The 20,266-nt window shown below is 36.8% G+C and overlaps 1 protein-coding gene across 1 annotated transcript in view; it reads right to left on the bottom strand.

The window, feature by feature from the left end:
- ANKRD26 (ankyrin repeat domain containing 26) overlaps positions 1-20,266 on the bottom strand; it is a 92,281-nt gene that overhangs the window by 54,054 nt on the left and 17,961 nt on the right. The window contains exons 6-15 of the mRNA XM_061179311.1: positions 16,569-16,602; positions 14,007-14,079; positions 13,078-13,138; positions 12,789-12,988; positions 9,533-9,659; positions 8,864-8,925; positions 6,116-6,209; positions 3,977-4,075; positions 3,329-3,357; positions 3,164-3,236 (exon numbers count right to left, since the gene is read on the bottom strand). Coding sequence (XP_061035294.1) covers positions 3,164-3,236; positions 3,329-3,357; positions 3,977-4,075; positions 6,116-6,209; positions 8,864-8,925; positions 9,533-9,659; positions 12,789-12,988; positions 13,078-13,138; positions 14,007-14,079; positions 16,569-16,602 — 852 coding nt within the window. The remainder of the gene's footprint in view (positions 1-3,163; positions 3,237-3,328; positions 3,358-3,976; positions 4,076-6,115; positions 6,210-8,863; positions 8,926-9,532; positions 9,660-12,788; positions 12,989-13,077; positions 13,139-14,006; positions 14,080-16,568; positions 16,603-20,266) is intronic.

Genomic DNA, 20,266 nt, shown 5'->3' with positions numbered 1-20,266 from the left:
AGAGAAGAAAAAGAAATAAAAGGAATACAAATTGGAAAAGAAGAAGTAAAACTGTCACTGTTTGCAGATGACATGATACTATACATAGAGAATCCTAAAGATGCCACCAGAAAACTACTAGAGCTAATCAACAATGAATTTGGTAAAGTTGCAGGATACAAAATTAATGCACAGAAATCTCTTGCATTCCTATACACTAATGATGAAAAATCTGAAAGAGAAATTAAGGAAACACTCCCATTTACCATTGCAACAAAAAGCATAAAATACCTAGGAATAAACCTACCTAGGGAGACAAAAGACCTGTATGCAGAAAACTATAAGACACTGATGAAAGAAATTAAAGATGATACCAACAGATGGAGAGATATACCATGTTCTTGGATTGGAAGAATCAATATTGTGAAAATGACTATACTACCCAAAGCAATCTACAGATTCAATGCAATCCCTATCAAATTACCAATTGCATTTTTTTACAAACTAGAACAAAAAGTCTTAAAATTTGTATGGAGACACAAAAGACCCCGAATAGTCAAAGCAGTCTTGAGGGAAAAATACGGAGCTGGAGCAATCAGACTCCCTGACTTCAGGCTATACTACAAAGCTACAGTAATCAAGACAATATGGTACTGGCACAAAAACAGAAACATAGATCAATGGAACGAGATAGAAAGCTCAGAGGTAAACCCACGCACCTATGGTCAACTAATCTATGACAAAGGAGGCAAGGATATACAATGGAGAAAAGACAGCCTCTTCAATAAGTGGTGCTGGGAAAACTGGACAGCTACATGTGAAAGAATGAAATTAGAACACTCCCGAATACCATACACAAAAATAAACTCAAAATGGATTAGAGACCTAAATGTAAGACCAGACACTACAAAACTCTTAGAGGAAAACATAGGAAGAACTCTCTTTGACATAAATCACAGCAAGATCTCTTTTGATCCACCTCCTAGAGTAATGGAAATAAAGACAAAAATAAACAAATGGGACCTAATGAAACTTAAAAGTTTTTGCACAGCAAAGGAAACCATAAACAAGATGAAAAGACAACCCTCAGAATGGGAGAAAATATTTGCAAACGAATCAACGGACAAAGGATTAATCTCCAAAATATATAAACAGCTCATGCAGCTCAATATTAAAAAAACAAACAACCCAATCCAAAAATGGGCAGAAGACCTAAACAGACATTTCTCCAAAGAAGACAGACCAAGAAGCACATGAAAAGCTGCTCAACATCACTAATTATTAGAGAAATGCAAATCAAAACTACAATGAGGTATCACCTCACACCAGTTAGAATGGGCTTCATCAGAAAATCTATAAACAACAAATGCTGGAGAGGGTGTGGAGAAAAGAGAACTCTCTTGCACTGTGGGTTGGAATGTAAATTGATACAGCCACTTTGGAGAACAGGATGGATGTTCCTTAAAAAACTAAAAATAGAATTACCATATGATCCAGCAATTCCACTACTGGGCATATACCCAGAGAAAACCGTAATTCAAAAAGACACATGCACCCCAATGTTCATTGCAGCACTATTTACAATAGCCAGGTCATGGAAGCAACCTAAATGCCCATCGACAGACGAATGGATAAAGAAGATGTGGTACATACATATACCATACAATACATACATTTATGTGGTACATACATGTACATACATATTATGCGGTACATAATATTCCATACGATGGAATATTACTCAGCCATAAAAAGGAACGAAATTGGGTCATTTGTTGAGACGTGGATGGATCTAGAGACTGTCATACAGAGTGAAGTAAGTCAGAAAGAGAAAAACAAATATCGTATATTAACTCATTAACTCATATATGTGGAACCTAGAAAAATGGTACAGATGAACCAGTTTGCAGGGCAGAAATTGAGACACAGATGTAGAGAACAAACGTATGGACACCAAGGGGGGAAAGTCATGGGGGGTTGGGGATGGTGGTGTGATGAATTGGGCGATTGGAATTGACATGTATACACTGATGTGTATAAAATTGATGACTAATAAGAACCTGCTGTATAAAAAAAAAAAACCTAAAAAAAAAAAAAGACAAATCAAAGAAGAAAGCAAGAAATGTAAAAGTGAAACTTTAAAGCCTGTTTCATCACAAGGGCCCCTTTATGATTTCACATCCATGAGCTCTGTAAATGGTTTAAAACAGTGGTTCTCAAGTGTCACCTGAGGACCCCTGGAGTCCCAAGACCCAACCGTTCAAGGGGTCCAAGAGGCCAAAACTATTTTCACAGTAACAGTAAACGTTATTTCCGTTCTCATTCTGTTTTAAGTGTACAGTGGAGTTTTCCAGAGACAAGATATGTGATAACATCGTAGCTCTAATGGCTAATAGAATGTATGATTGTGTGTGCTTGTATTTTAAATTTTTATTATTTTCCAATACAGTAAACATCAGTAGATACAACCTACTTAAACAAAAGTTTCTTAGAATTCTCAATAATTATTAAAAGTGTAAAAGTATCGTATATCTGGATCATAAAAAAATAACAAATAAATAAATAAATAAAAGGATCTTAAAGCCAAAAACTTTCACAATTACTGTTTTAAAAGACTGTGTCTATCAAATCGTCATTAAGGCATGATTACTTTCCCCCACTTTTAATAATCAAAGACCACACACACACACACACACACACACACACACAGAGTCTGCTAATCAAAACATCTGGTTGGCTTAAGCTCATCCGTGTAACACCACTAAAATGAAATAATTAAAGTTGAAATACAATTGACATGTTAGCAAGTGAAGCTTTACTCTAGGTAAAGGTCAGAGTTCAAATAAGCATTTTATAAAACTGGAAATATCTTAGAATCTAATAATTAACCTCTGAGAATCCCTAAGAAGTACAGAGATTCCAAACTGAGAACTTTAGGGTATTGAAACATACATAGAAACATCTGAGTTAAAGCTTATATTTTAAAAATATCTTTTTCTTATGCTTGTAAATATCTTTTTTTCAAAACATGGATACCAACAATAACATGTGCCTTATTTATGTCAAATCCTTCAATTAAATTTGCAAAAAAAAAAAAAAAAGAATTAGGAATATGAAGACTGTGACCATTTCAAATATTTTAGTGTACCTCTTTCCAGAGTTAAATTTGCACCGCAAAATTTACCTGATCTGGATGTTTGTAAATCCTTCATTCCTACTGTTTTATTAGGAACAGAATCTTTCACTCCAACTGCAGGCTGAATGGGTTTTGAAACAAGTTGATTAATAAATAATGTACATTTGATACAATCTGTAGTTAATAATTCAAGATAAAAATATAAGTTTTTACCTTCAAGTGAGGATATTTTTCAGGAGAATCTAAAAGGCAAAAGGGACATAGAATCAACTACACGTAACTGTGAAAGCCAACTATATATTCATGCAGTTAGTACTGAGCAGAATCCTCATGCTTGGCCTTGGCAGTGAATACTTTAGGTTTTGGTGTTTTGTTTCTTGGGGGAAGTTAGGACAGCAACAAGACAGACATATGAATCCACTATAGATACTGAAGAAAAAATAGGAGTACAGGTTTAACAAAACATGCAGTTAAGATTTCAAAAGTAAGATTATGTTCCAAAAGCCTTTATAAAATAGAAAAATGCACAAGTACCAATGTGAACATGCTGATTGATGAGGAGAAAAGTGATCTTTAATCAGAGGAACAAATCATGACCCCGAGAAGGTAAATATGAAAGCTGATGGTAAAATGCAACAGCATATCTTGAATGCAATACAGCAGCATCATTTACACCATTATACTACAAGTATTTATCATGTTCTTCAATTTGTCCTGTAATTTAGGAAGTGCACAGTTGGGATGACAGTTCAGTTGAATGTATAATTCATTTCTCATCAGAGAAAGTGTTATGAACTGATCAGCTTGGATATACACTTGTAGAATAATAGTTCATAAAAATATTCTTCTTTTTTTCCATACCCATGTGGGCTACTGGTATGCCTACATTTCTTGGATCCTCTAGTTTAGTCATCTTAAAGTTTCTCGAACCACTCATGCAAGAAGGTATATAAGACACATCTAAGAAATAATGTATAATAAGTTTTCAATATCGAAGCACAATTATCAAAAAGGAAAAAATAAATTTTACTGCCACAGAATTATTAGATATTAAAAATCTTTCATATTTCAAAATCAGTGTAGTATTTACTGAAAATAACAATTTTAGCATTTAGGGAATGAACCCTACTAATTTCTTTTGTTTCCAAAATTAGTTTGGTTTAGTATATCATGCTAATGTTTAAAAGGATTTTTGTGAAATAATTATCATCAAAAAATTAGCTATCTTAGGGACTCCCCTGGCGGTCCAGTGGTTAAGACCCCATGCTTCTACTGCAGGGGGCACGGGTTCAATCTCTGGTCGGGGAAATTAAGATCCCATATGCCAAGCCGAGCAGCCAAAAAAAAAACAAACAAAAACCTATCTTAAAAAAAAAAACAGCCAATGCTTCCATATTCAAATTAATCTCATTTGAATAACACATACCAACACAACATATATCTTTGATGCCTGATAGTTACAAGGAGGAGCTGGGGTTTACCCCAATTCTAGCACCCACTCCTGCTTCCAGTATTCTCTGGAGCAGCAATGACCTAACCTTGTTTCAGTGTAAATACACTGAAGTCATCTAACAAGAGTTCTCTCAAGTTTCCTCATCACCTCCACAATTACCTCCCTAACACCTTTCTTTCCTCCCTCCTTCTTTTCACTATATTCTTTCCTCTTCAAAGGTAGTCTCTGGATCTGTGGTCTTAATTCTTCCCCTTTTACATTCTTTTTATGGATCATCCCCACCACTTCTTTTTTCCTCTTTGCTTAGCAGTGGTACCTTACATCTATAAGTTCTACTTCAATGCTTTGCTTCCCTCTGGCTGTAAACATGGTCAGAAAGAAAAACAAAATAATGCTTTTCCTCGATCCTGTTCTGTCTTGAACTATCCAGTGGCTCTTCTTCCAGATTTCTCTAAATGCAAGCCTACACCCTTGCGACTCTGAGAGCTTGTCAGAAATGCACAATCCCAGACCTGCTGCTCAGCATGTGCACTTTTCACAGGATCCCCAAGGGACTAATTAAAATTTGAGAAACTCTGATCTATGAGTCTGCTTCTACATTCCCACAGTAAGAGTGGGAAAGCTTTGCTGTTCATCTCTGACAAGTTTTAGTGCTGGAAGCTCTCTTCAAACTTGTCTCACGTTTCAAATACTCTTCTCTTCCTTTTTCTAAAGACCTATTTTACTTTGCCACTGTCCTCCACAGACCCCCGCTTCCTTTTCCTTCATTTACTCCCTGTAACCTCTGCCTCTCTCATTCTTTATTCCTTCTTTCCTCTTCCTCATTTCCCAACTTTCCTTAGGTTGTAGAGTACCTTGAAACAGAACTAATAACTTAGCTCCTTAAACGGGACTCTCAATTTAATCTGTGGCTGACACCAGATAAGATACACAGCTTCCCTCCTTTTCTTGTCTTTTTCCTCACTATGCATTTGACAGGTGATTTTCTTTTTTTTTTTTTTTTTTTACATCAACAGTGTTATATTTTTTAACAGTTTTCAGAATATAAGCTGCATAGCTTTTTAGAATAAAAAATGATATAACTTCAGGTACATGCTTTAGGACACTTGGTTAAACAACAAGCAAACTGTGTCTTTGAGGACCAGCTCAAAAGGGTGGCACACTTCACAGTGTAACTTGGTAACAGACATGGAGATAGATGATTATATCATGGCATGTTGTCTACAAAAGAACATCTGGACAGTCAGAACTTAAATAGAACACAGCACACAGTTAAGTATTCAAGCACTGCTTTTTGGCCAAATAAAAACTGCCTAAAAACTGTTGATGGATTTTTGACTAGAAAAAAAGATGTAGCTGCTTAGTTCTTCTGATACAGCACTTGTTTTCCAGAATGAGACAGCCTCAGTTCAACTTGAAATCAGTGTGAGGAATGATTCTTCCTCTTAACCGACAGGTGATTTTCTTTGCCTATTAGAATATATCAGAATTCCCATTTTAAATCAACATGCTGTCAAACGACTTTTTCATAAAAATACAGTTCTTACCTTCTACTTGTCCATTTAATATATTTTTTCCTCTTTGACCTGCAGCTCCAGATAAATGATCAACATACTTCTGTGGAAGACTCTCAGAGATACTCTGTTAAAATTGATATTAATAATGAGTTGCATAAAGATTTCCTAATCCCCTTCTAATACCTGAAAATACCCTACTTTTTAAAAATTTCCTACTTTACAAGCAATTAGATTTAAAAATAAGAGAAGCATGGATTGAAAACCCAAACATTTCAATAGAAAACTTCATATACACTCTCTAGATCAAGTCTATCTTGTATCCTCATTTGGCTACTGACTCTGTAAACTGAGCATGGAAAGCCAGAGGAATTATTTTCACAGACAAAATACTGACTTACAGGCACATTTCAGCAAAGAATTAACTTCAAAACACCTAACTCTACTTTGCATTCCCTGTCAAAAGAAGAGAGTATTTTTAAAAAATATGTATTTAAATAAATTCTTTAATAAGTATACTTGCTATAAATTTAAAATATTTCTAAAGACAGAAATCTTTTAGTATTAAAATAATATACTTGGCATGAAAAGAAACCATGAAGTATGTCATGTTGAGCATAAACAGAATACTGTAGAAGCTGCTTCATTTAGGTAAACAAGGGCTTACAAGAATCTGTTATTTGATAAAATTTTTATTGATAGGAAAAATAGTTGAATAAAATAGCGAAGTAGTAAGAAAAACTTTTATGTTTAAATAATAGCAAAAAATTTAAATATAGTTATGCAACTCTTCAAAAAAGTATAGCAAGCTTTAATAAGGGAAGAATAAGAACATTTATTTATTAATCATCTAAATGTGCCAAGCTTTTATTATGCACATTTTATTTTCTACATACAACAACAATAATAAAAATGATTGTAAGGACAGTTACCCCACTTCCTGTTTCCTGGTCATTCCAAGATGCGAGAGTGAAGTGACGAACAGATGGGATCCGCTGTTCTCTCTGTCCAGAATGTCCCTCCCCTGGACCCTCACATGACTGGCTCCTTCCCATCCTCCCCTTGGTAGCTTTTCTCACATGCAGATCTTTTCTGACTACCTAAATTCTACTCCCACTCCCATCCCCATCCTAACTACAAACTCTCTCAATGTTGTCTAACGTAACATTCTCCATTTTCTTTACATGAAGGACTTAACAGTGACTTATAAAGGATTCCTGTTTGGTTTTATGTTCCCAACACTACAGCCTAACCCCTCAATTGGTACAGTCAGTGTCTAACTGCCCAGCACATAGTTGGTATTCAATAACAGGAATTTATTTAAGATCAAAACATTTAAAATGTCGAGAGCACCTCAAGTACCAAAGCACTCGATACCTATAGGAGATCTCCGATAACAGTCTATAGAAACCTAACATACCCCAAACTAGAAATCCACATGCCCATTCCAATTTCCCCATTCTTAACACTACTGTCATTTTATTGTCCTTCAGGTTTTAAAAAAGTGCCCCAGCATTTAGTGAGTCACTAATTGCCACTGTGATCATTTTTGTCTTACATTTCTATAGCACCCTTTACAGTTTACAATGTGTGTTCACAGCCGTTACCACATCTCTTCCTTACACATACCTGAGAAGTGGGTACCAGTACCATTTTTACGAAGGAGGTCACTGACGCTCAACCAGGGTAGACAAGTTTTTCCAAGATCCCACAGCTAGTGACAGACCAGGATGCTACCATGTCTTTTGACTTTAAACACAGTTCTGTATCACTGCAGCAGCTGCCTATATCTAACAGATCAGGCCCTCCTTATCTCTTTCCATAGCTGTCACCTTACAACAGGTCATCATTACTTTACATTTACGTTACTTCAAGTACGGCTGCCATAAAGGTACTCAACGCACACTAGTTTAACTATCCAAAATGGTTTGTACTTATTAAAACATCGCTAAACCAAACTGTTGTTATTATAACGCCACATACTTATTATTCCCCATTCTTTTGCTTCTCTTGAAATGTTCCTTGCAGATCTATTTGACAATCCAAATGTAACAATACTTTCAAGTCTCAGGCACTATCTTTTTCAGGTCTAAGTGGTAAAAAACTACATTTCAACCTGTTTCTCTCTGAACCTCACTAGGAGTTTTACACATCCATATGTACCAAAGAAACATACATTTGCTTGGGAGACTGGGACTGACAGATACACCCTACTATATATAAAATAGATCAATAATAAGGACCTACTGTATAGCACAGGGAACTCTACTGAATACTCTGTAATGGCCTATATGGGGAAGGAATCTAAAAAAGAGTGGATATATGTATATGTACAACTGATTCACTTTGCTGTATACCCGAAACTAACACAACACTGTAAATCAACTATACTCCAACAAAAATTTTTTAAAAAAAGAAAAGAAAAAAGAAACATACATTTGGCCATAGGCTGACCTGGAATAATGCTTCAGTTTTTAGATAAATTTAACTTCAGAACCCAAACTGATTCCTTATGACTTCTAAGCCTTGGTTTTTGCTCTATACTACACTGGTTTCATTAGGTGAATCTTGCAAATTCACAGAAGTGCACTATGTGGTAGTTATTATATTTAGCACACAATTATTTAATTAATTACAGGTTAAAAATATAAGGAAAAAATTTTGATGGGCAAATGCAAAGGTGAGAAAGTAAAGTCAAAGCATCCCTGCTTTTATGTTTTAACATCACTCAGTGCTTATATTTTAAAATAAAAAAAAAATAATAATAATAGAAGACAGTACCTCAGAATCCCAAGGTGATTCTATATCTTCCTCTTCTCCTAATCCTAATGCTGACATCATATCTGTAAAACGCAGCCACAGATACATTAATGAGAACATTTACTACTATGAATTTTAAATACATATATAAGTCTATCTCCATCCACAAATATTTCAATAAAATAAAGTAGCAGAAAAGAATTTCGGAGGGTTGAGGCATTTTCAGGAAGAAAAAGTTGGTAGTAGTTGGGATACTTCTGCAGAAACAGAGCAAAAGAAACATACTTAAAAAGAAATGGATACTGGGACTTCCCTGGTGGTGCAGTGGTTAAGAATCCACCTTGCAATGCAGGCAACACGGGTTCGAGCCCTGGTCCAGGAAGATCCCACATGCCGCGGAGCAACTAAGCCCGTGTTCCACAACTACTGAGCCTGTGTGCCACAACTACTGAAGCCCATGAGCCTAGAGCCCATGCTCCACAACAAGAGAAGCCACCACAATGAGAAGCCTGTGTACCGCAACGAAGAGTAACCCCCGCCCAAGCAATAAAGACCCAATGCAGCCAAAAATAAATAAATTAATTTAAAAAAAAAAAAGAAATGGATAGTATATTTGGATCTACACACTTTAGATGTTTTTATACTAGCCTTTAAGCACAGAAAAAAATTCATAAATATTCACTAACTTACCACTCCTATTATTTTTGTGTGCTCCATCAAAAGAAGTCAAATTGTTATGATCTGTTTGCTCTTGCGGAGCGCTTTCAATATCAGTATCATTTTCTTTTTCTCCAATTTCTGGATTTGTTGCTCCTTCCTATAAAAACAAAACAAAATAAAACAAACACCTAATTCCAGAAAACATCATATTCATTCATTTGGTCATTCAATCAATCAGTAAGACAACAAACATTTACTGGATCTATCAAATCATAGGCACTATCCTGGGAGAAGCTGGAAATATAAATAGAAGACCGATTCTGCTCTGTATTCTAGGAGAAGTAGAGCTACATGAAAACAAATAAGAACAGAAAAGTATCATTCAAAAGCTCTACAATTGATGTGAACAGAGTACAGGAAGGGCACAAAGGAAAGAGGAGTCAGCTGTATCTGGGTAGCTCAGGAAATGCTGCAAAGACAGGTCTGTGTCTTAAAAGACAGACACAGTGTAGAGCAGGGATGTGAAGGGGATTCTAGAAAGGGCAGCCTGAGCAAAAGGACGAGGCGTGAAACAACATAACAAGTCACGTGGAAAACTAGAACACAGTTACTGGGAATGGTATGGAGAGACAAAACTGGAGGATCAGAACCAAACCAAAAAAAGCAAGTGTCCTCGTAGAACATGAACTTTCTCCTTCATGCATTGGGGATCCACTACATAAGTAGAGGCGTTACATCTTCACAAATATATTTTAGAAAGGTCACTCTGGCAGCAACGTAAAGATGAACATCAGGGGAGCAAAACTAGAAAAGAGCATTTCAAAATTATAAGTGAGAAAGTAATAAGAAATGAAAAATGGTAAGCAGGTAGAAAATACTGAACTTGATGAGCAACAGGATGTGGTGATTGCAGGGAGGTATGGGGTCCAGGATTTTTCCTGCTTTGGTATTTCAGTGATGTTATCTACTAGGATGGGGAAGACAGATGACAGAGTAGCTTACAAAGAGTCAGGAAAGAGGAAAGCATCAGGGACAATGTCTTCAGTTTGGGGCATAACAAATTTGAGGCACCCAGGGGACTTAGAAGAAAGATTTGGATAAATACATTTGGATTAGTAACTTATAAACTTATTCAGGAAAAGCATATGATGTTAAGATAAATATCTGTAAAATATACTAACCTGGTATAATTAAATGATGCAAACCTATGCAGAATACTGAACTTTTGAAAATATAAACAAGACTGGGGAAGAAAACTATGAGATTCAATTTTTCGATTATATATTGCAACATTTGTTTCAAGGATATAAAATATACTCTTTCATGAATATGTGCAAATATTCATTTCTGGGATATTATAGCAATAAGCATTTTTAAGTTTAATGAAAAGATTTAATTGTAAAACACCAATTCAAGAGACTACAAGAAGACTCCTTTTCAAAAATTAATCTTAAAAGACAAGTTTTAAATTGTAGAAGAGAATGTTTATGTGATTATGGAACTATGAGGCAATTTTAAGTACTACTATGATGTAAGAAAGAAATATAAAACCCTATTTTAAAATTCACATGGTTTTCTTATTCACCTGTGAACAGCACGCTAATAACTCTTCCTATCTATGCTTTATAGAATGGCAGTTAAAGATTGGGGAAATGATTTAGTATTAAAAAAAATTAGTAAAACTATGATTATCCAAGTTGGAGATTTAAAAGTTCTCAGATACATCTATGATTAACAAACAGGACCCAATATTCACATGAGGGAAGAACAAAGGGACTAAAAAATCAAGTAACCAGGATTCCTGAGTTTTAGATATGAAAGAATTTACATGTTAGTTTAACTTGTATAACAAAATATTTACATGCTAGTTTAACTATAAATACCGAAGTTAATAAAGTTTCTCAAGAATAACATGAAATGTACCTATTGCTGGAGATATTTTAAAAAGTAAAAAATTATCTTCCAGAGATAATTTTGTACACTCTGCTGGTAATTTTTCCTTCCTTATTATTTTATAATAACAAGTAGTTTATATTAGAAAAAAATCATAAATTGTGATTTCCTTCATTTGATGTGTGTATATGTGCCCATTATGTGCAGATATTACTAGGAAAAGATAAATCAGAATCTCTCCAGAAAAAAAGATTTCTATATTTTTTTCTTTAAGACTGTTGCAGTTTAAAATTTTCTCATTTAATGACTTGAAATTAAGAACCTCATTTACATAATTAGAAATTATAATCTTAGTGAAAGACTAGATAAAATACTTATTTATTTCCTCTCCATTTATTCTCAAAAAGATCTAAAACACCTACCAAGATGATACCAAACAGTAAGATAAATTAGTTAAGTAAGTTAAGTATATACCAAACAGTAAGTAAGAAACCACAAGAAACAGAAGGGCCAAAAATTCTTAATTCATAATAAATCTGATAAGGCCTAAAACAGAGCTCATCTTGCATTATCTATGAACAAAGGTTTTGCTAGATTAAACATAAGACATCACTTTATTAATTTAAAAGTGAGAATTTTTTAAAAAGGAAAAAACTTCAAATTAAAACTAACTTCCACATGGAACTATATTCAATATCTTGTAATAAACTATAATGGAAAAGAATTGAAAAAAAAAGAATATAGATATACACATTTATATGTATAACCAAGTCATTTTGCTGTACACCTGAAACTAACACAATATTGTAAATCAATTACACTTCAATTAAAAAACAACAACAACCACCAAAAAAAGGTAAGGATCAAATTTTCTTTCAGATCTTCATAAAAATCAACTATATGTCATTCAAAAGAGTACGAGCATTTTTTCCCATGACCTGACTTTCTCTTGTTAATTTGAATTTGAAATAATTTCTATCATATTTTATAATATAGAGTTCCTGCTCTCACTTAACCCCACTATTTCTGTTGTGTTTGTATAATAATCTCTCTCATCTTGACCCTCATTCAATCTTTACATTCATCTTGTCCTTCTTAAATGAATTCTTCCCCTTCATCCCCCTCCCCATCTTCATATTCATCTAGCTGTTCTTTCTAGTTGGTTTCTAATTCTTTCCTTTCATAATGGCATACTTCAGGATGGTTTACTGCCACCAACGTTCATAAATCTCAATCCTGCACATATATTGCTCTTGTTATTACACTGTTTTCTATCGTGATCTTGAGGAATTCCATTTCTGTAAGGGATCCTTTTCATCACTGTAAGAATCAGGGGGTTGGCATGTGAAAAAGCACAGAAAAAAAAAGTTAAAAACAAAACAGAACAACTTACCTTTGTAAGACCAAGGCCTGCTAAAGACTTGAGAGGTTTTGGGAGAGGTTCAGGTGATGGGAAAGCAGGATGAGAGACGCCCTGGAGTCTGATTGATGGTTTGGGAAAGGTTTCGACCACATCTTCATTTTCACTATCAAAACTATTGTCCTCAAAGAAGGTTCTCTTCTCTGGTCTCACGATGCCACATTTTGCTTCTACTATAGTGAAAACAAGGTGGAGTACATGAGAACATCTGTAATTTCAAATCAGTGAATAACACAAGAAGGACAGTCTTCAAATAACTTACTGTTTTTCTTGGATTGCTGAGAAGCACTCATTAGCTTTGTTAAGCTTGGTTTCAGGACATTCTAGAGAAGAAAACAAGAGCTTTAAGAATAAGAAGTATTGGGAATTCCCTGGCGATCCAGTGGTTAAAACTCCATGCTTCCACTGCAGTGGGCATGCACCCACTAAGATCCTGCACCGCTTGCGGGATCTTAATTCCCCGACCAGGGATTGAACCTCGGTCCTTGGCGGTGAGAGCGTGGAGTCCTAACCACTGGACAACCAGGGAATTCCCTGAATATACGCTTAATGGAATGCTTCAGAAAACACAGCGAAATCCCTTCATAATATGGATTTTGAGAAACAGAATTTTAATTTCTAAATTTCCATAATTTCGACTGTTATTTTAGTCTTAATGCAGAACCAAAGACAGAAACAGAGAAAAAAAAAGCTCTCTCCTAACAACTCTATGATATCAAAATAAAAATTGTCCAAGAAAAAAAAACTAGCTGATATATGCTATATAGTTTTGGAACTGAAAGGCCCCAGGAAAATTCTGTGATTATTACAATAAGTAACTGTACCCACTAAAGATTTCATTTAAGCATGAGTATTATATAAGTCACGTCAGTATGGTTGAAAAGTCACAGTAAGAATCCTCATCCTTGACCAAATTTCGTATTTCCTCCCTTGTGGGAAAGCGCTTCCCAATACACTTTTCCTGTCACTATCTACTTCCCAGCCCATTTTCTCTTCAGCCCTGACCTTCAGTATTTAGCAAAGTAAAAAAAAAATTCATAATCATATTTTTATAAAATGGTTTGCTCTGACCAACTTTCTATTACAAACATAAAACAATGAGAGGTAGACCACTGCTAAATTTTAAAAGTTAATACTACACAAAACTAAATTCAAATCAGGAAAACTAATTTCACAAGAGAGAACTTTTACCTTGGTATCAAAATCTAAGTCTTCATCGTCTGATGTAGGCCATGAATCATCAACACCAGGTTTGTTGGAAAGCCTTCAGAGCAAAAATATATAACAAAAATGAGTGACTTCATTTCTTTAAACAAAAACAAACAAAACAAATCAAGTGAAAGGTTGGTTATCTATATATTAAATGATGTTTCTTGACATCATTAAAATGTGGCCTCTGTTTTAGAAAAGCTTTTAGTTACCTATTTCTGCTTCCATCTCTCCCAACCTATGAAATATCTAGCTAAGACCCATTCTTAGTTCCCATAACAAAGGGTGACAGCCAATATACTGGCAGAGCCTGAGAATAATTTGTTTTCACCAAAAGTCCTAAAACCTGAACCGAAAACCCAATTAATGGGCAACATAACTTTTGTTTACCAGAACTGGAACAAACCTGATGACCTAAAACAAAGTACAAGGATATGTTGTTCCTTCTCCATTGTCCGTCCCTGGTTCAAAGACTAATCTGTGTCCGTCAAAAATGGCAGTCTTGGTTCTCCAGCAGGGAAACCACTTATTAAAGAAGGCCCCCGGGGCTTCCCTGATGGCGCAGTGGTTAAGAATCCACCTGCCAGTGCAGGGGACACGGGTTCGGGCCCTGGTCCGGAAAGATCCCACATGCCGCAGAGCAACTAAGCACGTGCGCCACAACTACTGAGCCTGCACTCTAGTGCCCGCGAGCCATAACTACTGAGCCCACGTGCCACAACTACTGAAGCCCGCGCGTCTAGAGTCCGTGTTCCGCAACAAGAGAAGCCACCACAATGAGAAGCCCATGCACCGCAACAAAGAGTAGCCCCAGCTCACCACAGGTAGAGAAAGCCCATGCGCAGCAACGAAGACCCGATGCAACCAAAAAATAAATAAATAAATAAATAAATTTATTAAAAAAAAAGAAGGCCCCATTCCTTCCCTTTACTCTAAAACAGTACAGGGAGTCCCCTGAAATGTTTGAAAGTTAAATGTACAAAAGTCAAAGAACAAATTTATATGTTTAATTTATATGTTAAACTATTCCCAGAGAGATTAAAACATTAAAAATTATAAAGTCTACTTAGTTTTCCTATACAGGTCCTGCCTTATTCAGGTCCACATAAACAGCTAGCTCTTAAAAACCCTCATAGGCACTCAGATCCCCAAGCAGAGACAGTGCTGTAGAAACAGAGTCCTGGCAGCTGTGTCTCTCTTTCCCTATGTACTGTCTAAATATCTTCCTTCCTATAGGCTCCCCTCCCAAATCACCCCTGTGCCTCACCCCTGAGGCCTGCTCAATGGCAGCCTCCAACCTTTAAGATTTCAGCCTGTGAAGGCAATGGTTCCTGAATCAAGGATGGGCTCGGGACTTCCCTGGTGGCACAGTAGTTAAGAATCTGCCTGCCAATGCAGGGGACACAGGTTCGAGTCCTGGTCTGGGAAGATCCCACATGCCACGGAGCAACTAAGCCCGTGCGCCACAACTACTGAGCCTGCGCTCTAGAGCCCGCAAGCTACAACTACTCAGCCCACGTGCCACAACTACTGAAGCCCGAGCACTCCGCAACAGAGAAGCCACTGCAATGAGAAACCCGTGCACCGCAACAAAGAGAAACCCGTGCACCGCAACGAAGAGTAGCCCCTGCTCGCCGCAACTAGAGAAAGCCTGCGCACAGCAACAAAGACCCAATGCAGCCAAAAATAAATAAATAAATAAATAAATAAACAAATAGATTTATTTATTTTAAAAAAAGAAAAGAAAAGAAAAAAGACTCTAGGAAAAAAGAAAAAACTTCAGAGAACCAGGCAAGGGTACTACCCTGAAGGGAAAACCAAAACCAGACTGGGAAGGCAGTAAGTAGAGAAATCAACTAGACAGATGCTCTGTGTAGATGTTGAATTTAATTAACATAACATGGTCTACAGGTAGATACTCTTCTCTTATAGAAAACTAATTCACCTTAAGGAGAGTAGACATCATTATACCTAAGAAGACCTGCCTAATGAGGTCCTGCTTGTATAAAACCCTATGGTTCTGAGGCCTCAGCTACCTGAGATCTGCCATAACACCTTAATGGTAAATACAAGGTACTAGTTACCACTGCAATTGTCAAAAATATCAGGACAAAGCCTTGGACTAACCAGGCTTCTTAGGAAAACTCTAAATCAGAGTTAATACATAACTAAATTTGACTTTCTGAGTTGATCTGATTTGGGTCTGTATCTTGACCCCAGTGCTACACGGGTACTTATCAATCTCTGCTGAGGGACATGAGAGTGGATCTGGGGCTGACCGTCACATCACAGGTCAGCAACTTGTTAACTATAGAATCATGGGTCAATTAACCAACCCCTCCAAACCACAGCTGTCTAATTAATTAAAGCAAGCTATAATAGCACAGCTACTTTGCAAAGCGGTTGTGATGACTCTATGATGTAACAAATTTAAGCACATAATACAGTGTCTAACCCAGAGCAGAACACTCAACAAACGTTAGTTTCTTTTCTCCATGTTCCCTTAGTTAAACATACAAGTTTTAAAAATCCATAAAATCCTACCTGCTTAAAGACTCTTCTTCAGAACTCTCATCCACTATTAAAGGAAAAAGTAAAATAAATTTTAAATCAACAATAGAAAAATACAGAATATTAAAAGTGTAAGACTGATGCTTTGTTAAAAAGTATTCCTCTGCAGGCTTCCCTGGTGGCGCAGTGGTTGAGAATCCGCCTGCCAACGCAGGGGACACGGGTTCGAGCCCTGGTCCAGGAAGATCCCACATGCCCCGGAGCAACTAAGCTCGTGCGCCACAACTACTGAGCCTGCGCTCTAGAGCCCGCAAGCCACAACTACTGAGCCCGCGTGCTGCAACTACTGAAGCCTGCACGCCTAGAGACTGTGCTCCACAACAGAAGCCACCGCAATGAGAAGCCCGCGCAACGCAACAAAGAGTAGCCCCCACTCCCGCAGCTCCCCCACGTGCAGCAACGAAGACTCAACGCAGCCAAAAATAAAATTAGTTAATTAATTAATTAAAAAAAAATAGTATTCCTTTGGAACCACACCTGGAGCGTATACTAGAGTGAATGCTGATTATACCACTGCTAGGCAATTATGCATGAGAGCCATTTCCCCTCCTTTACATTTATCAAATGCCAAAAAAAAAAAAAAAAAAGAACGGTACTTATCAAAATTTGATACCTAAAAGTGAAGTGCTGTTTACAATGACCGTAATCCTAACCAAACTGTGAGACTGACAGAAAATGATATCATTAGCAGAATCAGTACAATAAACTGACAATAGCAAACTTAAACAGCATGATATTTCTGGACTTCCATCACTCAGAGCAGTGCGTAGAGAATACACGTATTTTGCCATCACATAACACAACTTCTCCGGCTCTTCAGTTCAGGGTGAAAACGCCCTCTCACAAGGAAGCCTGGTCTACGGGCACTGTACTTTAGAGCATGGTAAAACACAGGAAACATACTCTTTCTGGCCCTATTTCCAATTGCAAGGTAAGCATGAAAGACTTTGTACTTCCAGTTTTATAAAGGATAATCTCCTGAAAGGGAGGCGGGGGAGGGCAAATGGGGTCAACTGGATGGTGAGGATGGAGAGGTTGAATTTTTTTAAAGTTTTAAATATATATACATTTTAAAAGTATAATCTCTTGAGACTGTCTCCTTCCATTGCTCGAGAGTCTATCTGGACCCACCACATAGAGCAGCATGATCCAAACAGTTAGTGCTGTGTAGTAGTGAGGGATGTCATTTTTCTCAACCCTTCTCATTATGTGGCAAATGATTATAGAAATCATGCTTTTTCAGCTTGTAAGGTATATGTCATCGTATCTTAAGCTGATGAACAAAAAAAGGGAGGGAGGGAAGGAGGGAGGGAGAGACTCTGGTACTGCTGGACAACATTTCACATGTGTTGTCATAATCTGATGCTGGGGGAATGAAGCACATGCAGTAACTCCACGTGGAGAGGACACCTGCAAGCTTGCGCCTGGTTTCCTGCAGACTTCGCACCGTGCGCCTTTCCCTTTGCTGATTTGGCTTGGTATTCTTTCACTGTAATAAATCACAAGCATGAGTACAACCACATGCTGAGTCCTGGGAGTTCTATGGAAGAGCCGAACCTGGTGTGGTTTGGGGAACCTCTCAAACAGTTGCATTGTTTACATGAAATCTGTATTATTTCGGTTGATGTGTTATATGTGATTACAGTCAGGTTATTTCACAGAATAACCTTCCTCAAATCTGTTTTTCTTGATATTTGCCTTGGAGATTCCTGTATTTCTATATCCATTTGAATAAAGGCATAAAAGGGATAGATGAAACAGTGACGTCAGAAACTAACTGAAACAAGCAACAATCCTATTTCAACCAGAAAAAAAACAAAGAATTCTGATGATTGATAATATGTTCTAAAGTGAAAGTTCCTATAAAGAAAATGAAAAGATCAGTTAATTTCCTCCAACTAAGCAGGGTTTAATTCCTCACAGTTGACTCCCAGGTTTTTTGTTTTGTTTTTGTTTTTGTTTTTGTGACCACACCGAGCGGCATGCAGGATCTTAGTTCCCCAGGGATCAAACCCATGCCCCCTGCAGTGGAAGCAAGGAGTCTTAACCACTAGACCACCAGGGAAGTCCCACTCCCAGGTTTTGACAACTCTGGGAAAACGTGGGCAAGCGTACTCACCAGGCCAGACCGTTTTTGCTGACCCTGCATGGGCAGCTGCCACTGTTATGAAAAATTTAGGTAGGACCTTGGTAGATGTGATGATTTTTCCATATTTGGACATCAGAAGTACCACTCATGTAAAAAGTAGATGTTATGACTCTTAAATTGTCCTTATGAAAAGGTTACCACCAAAGAACTTTTAAGAGTTAAATCCAACTTTCTTTTCAGTAATTTTACTTGATATAATTGATACTCCCTCCTTGAAATTTTCATTTAAAAAAATTTTTGCAACATCACCACCATTCTCTCTTACTTTTCTTTTTTTTGTTTTTCCTTTTTAATTTTTTATTTTGAATGAGAGTTTTATTTAGCACACTCAGATGAACAAATATAGGAACTGATCTACCACGCGCCACAACTAGAGAGAAGCCCGCCTGCTGCAACAAGGGGCCTGCACGCCACAACTAAGACCTGACGCAGCCAAAATAAATAAATAAATAAATATTAAAAAAAAAAGAAAAAGAAACTGATCTATGTGGAATAATGCTACTTCTCTCCATCTCAAGACCCTCAGTCCTCAGTTAAGGGCTTTGTAATTCCATTGACACCTTTTCGTCATTGGCTGGTACTCAAATTCCTTGAGGAGGATCCCTGCAGTATGTGACTCAGATTGTCCCCAGGAGACCTTCCCTTTGTCCCGCTGTGGAGCTCAGGGCCTGCCCTACTTTTCTCCAGCCCCTCCTCAAGTGTTCTTTACCAACCATCCCCACAGCATACTTTATGCACCAGCAAAACTGAACTGCTCATAAATCCTGCCAAGTTCACTCGTACATCTTAGCCTGTGCACTGCTGTTCTTTCTGCAAAACATGTGATCTTGATAGGTGTTCCTCCTGCCAAACGCTGTCCTTCTGCCTCTTTACCTGGCAAACTTCTCCTCACTCTGCACGATTACCTTAAAGTCCACTCACTTTTTAAAAACTCTAATTCCTCACCATGGACTTAAAATACCTGGCACATATGAAACACCAATTAAAAAAAATACATAAAGACAATTTATAAACTCCTAGTGGGCTCTAGGACATAGTAAGCACAGAATAAAGTATACTAAATAATAAAAATGATCATTATAATAACAAGCTCCTGGAGGGCAAGGACTGTGTTTTTTAAATGTTTGCGTCCTGTGACATCAGAATAGTGCCTAGTACCTAAAAGATACTTGATAGTTATTTGTTAAGTGGACAAATTAACAAATAAATAAGAATGTTTTCTTTGAAAATTCCATTTAAAAAAATACACAAATTAACCAGGGACAACTCTATTATGAGCACCTTGAAGACCAAAGCTCTATTTCATCTCTGTATCTCCTCTAACATGTAAAACCAACTTACAGAAGTTCTTTGATGGACAGAGGTCTACTATGTTAGAGGTGTCCTCATACAGATTGCACAACGCGCTAGGTGCCACATCTAGGGAACACAATAGTGTTTTTCTTAATGTGAAGTATTTTTGTGCTTTTATTAGAATTTGCTGAGTCTCCAGTTGGGCTATTTGAATATTATGATAATCCTT

The sequence above is a fragment of the Eubalaena glacialis genome, chromosome 2, assembly GCF_028564815.1.
Source record: "Eubalaena glacialis isolate mEubGla1 chromosome 2, mEubGla1.1.hap2.+ XY, whole genome shotgun sequence".
In the NCBI taxonomy this organism is placed as follows: domain Eukaryota; kingdom Metazoa; phylum Chordata; class Mammalia; order Artiodactyla; family Balaenidae; genus Eubalaena; species Eubalaena glacialis.
Note: the sequence above shows the minus strand (reverse complement) of the source record. Positions and strands in the feature narration are given on the sequence as shown.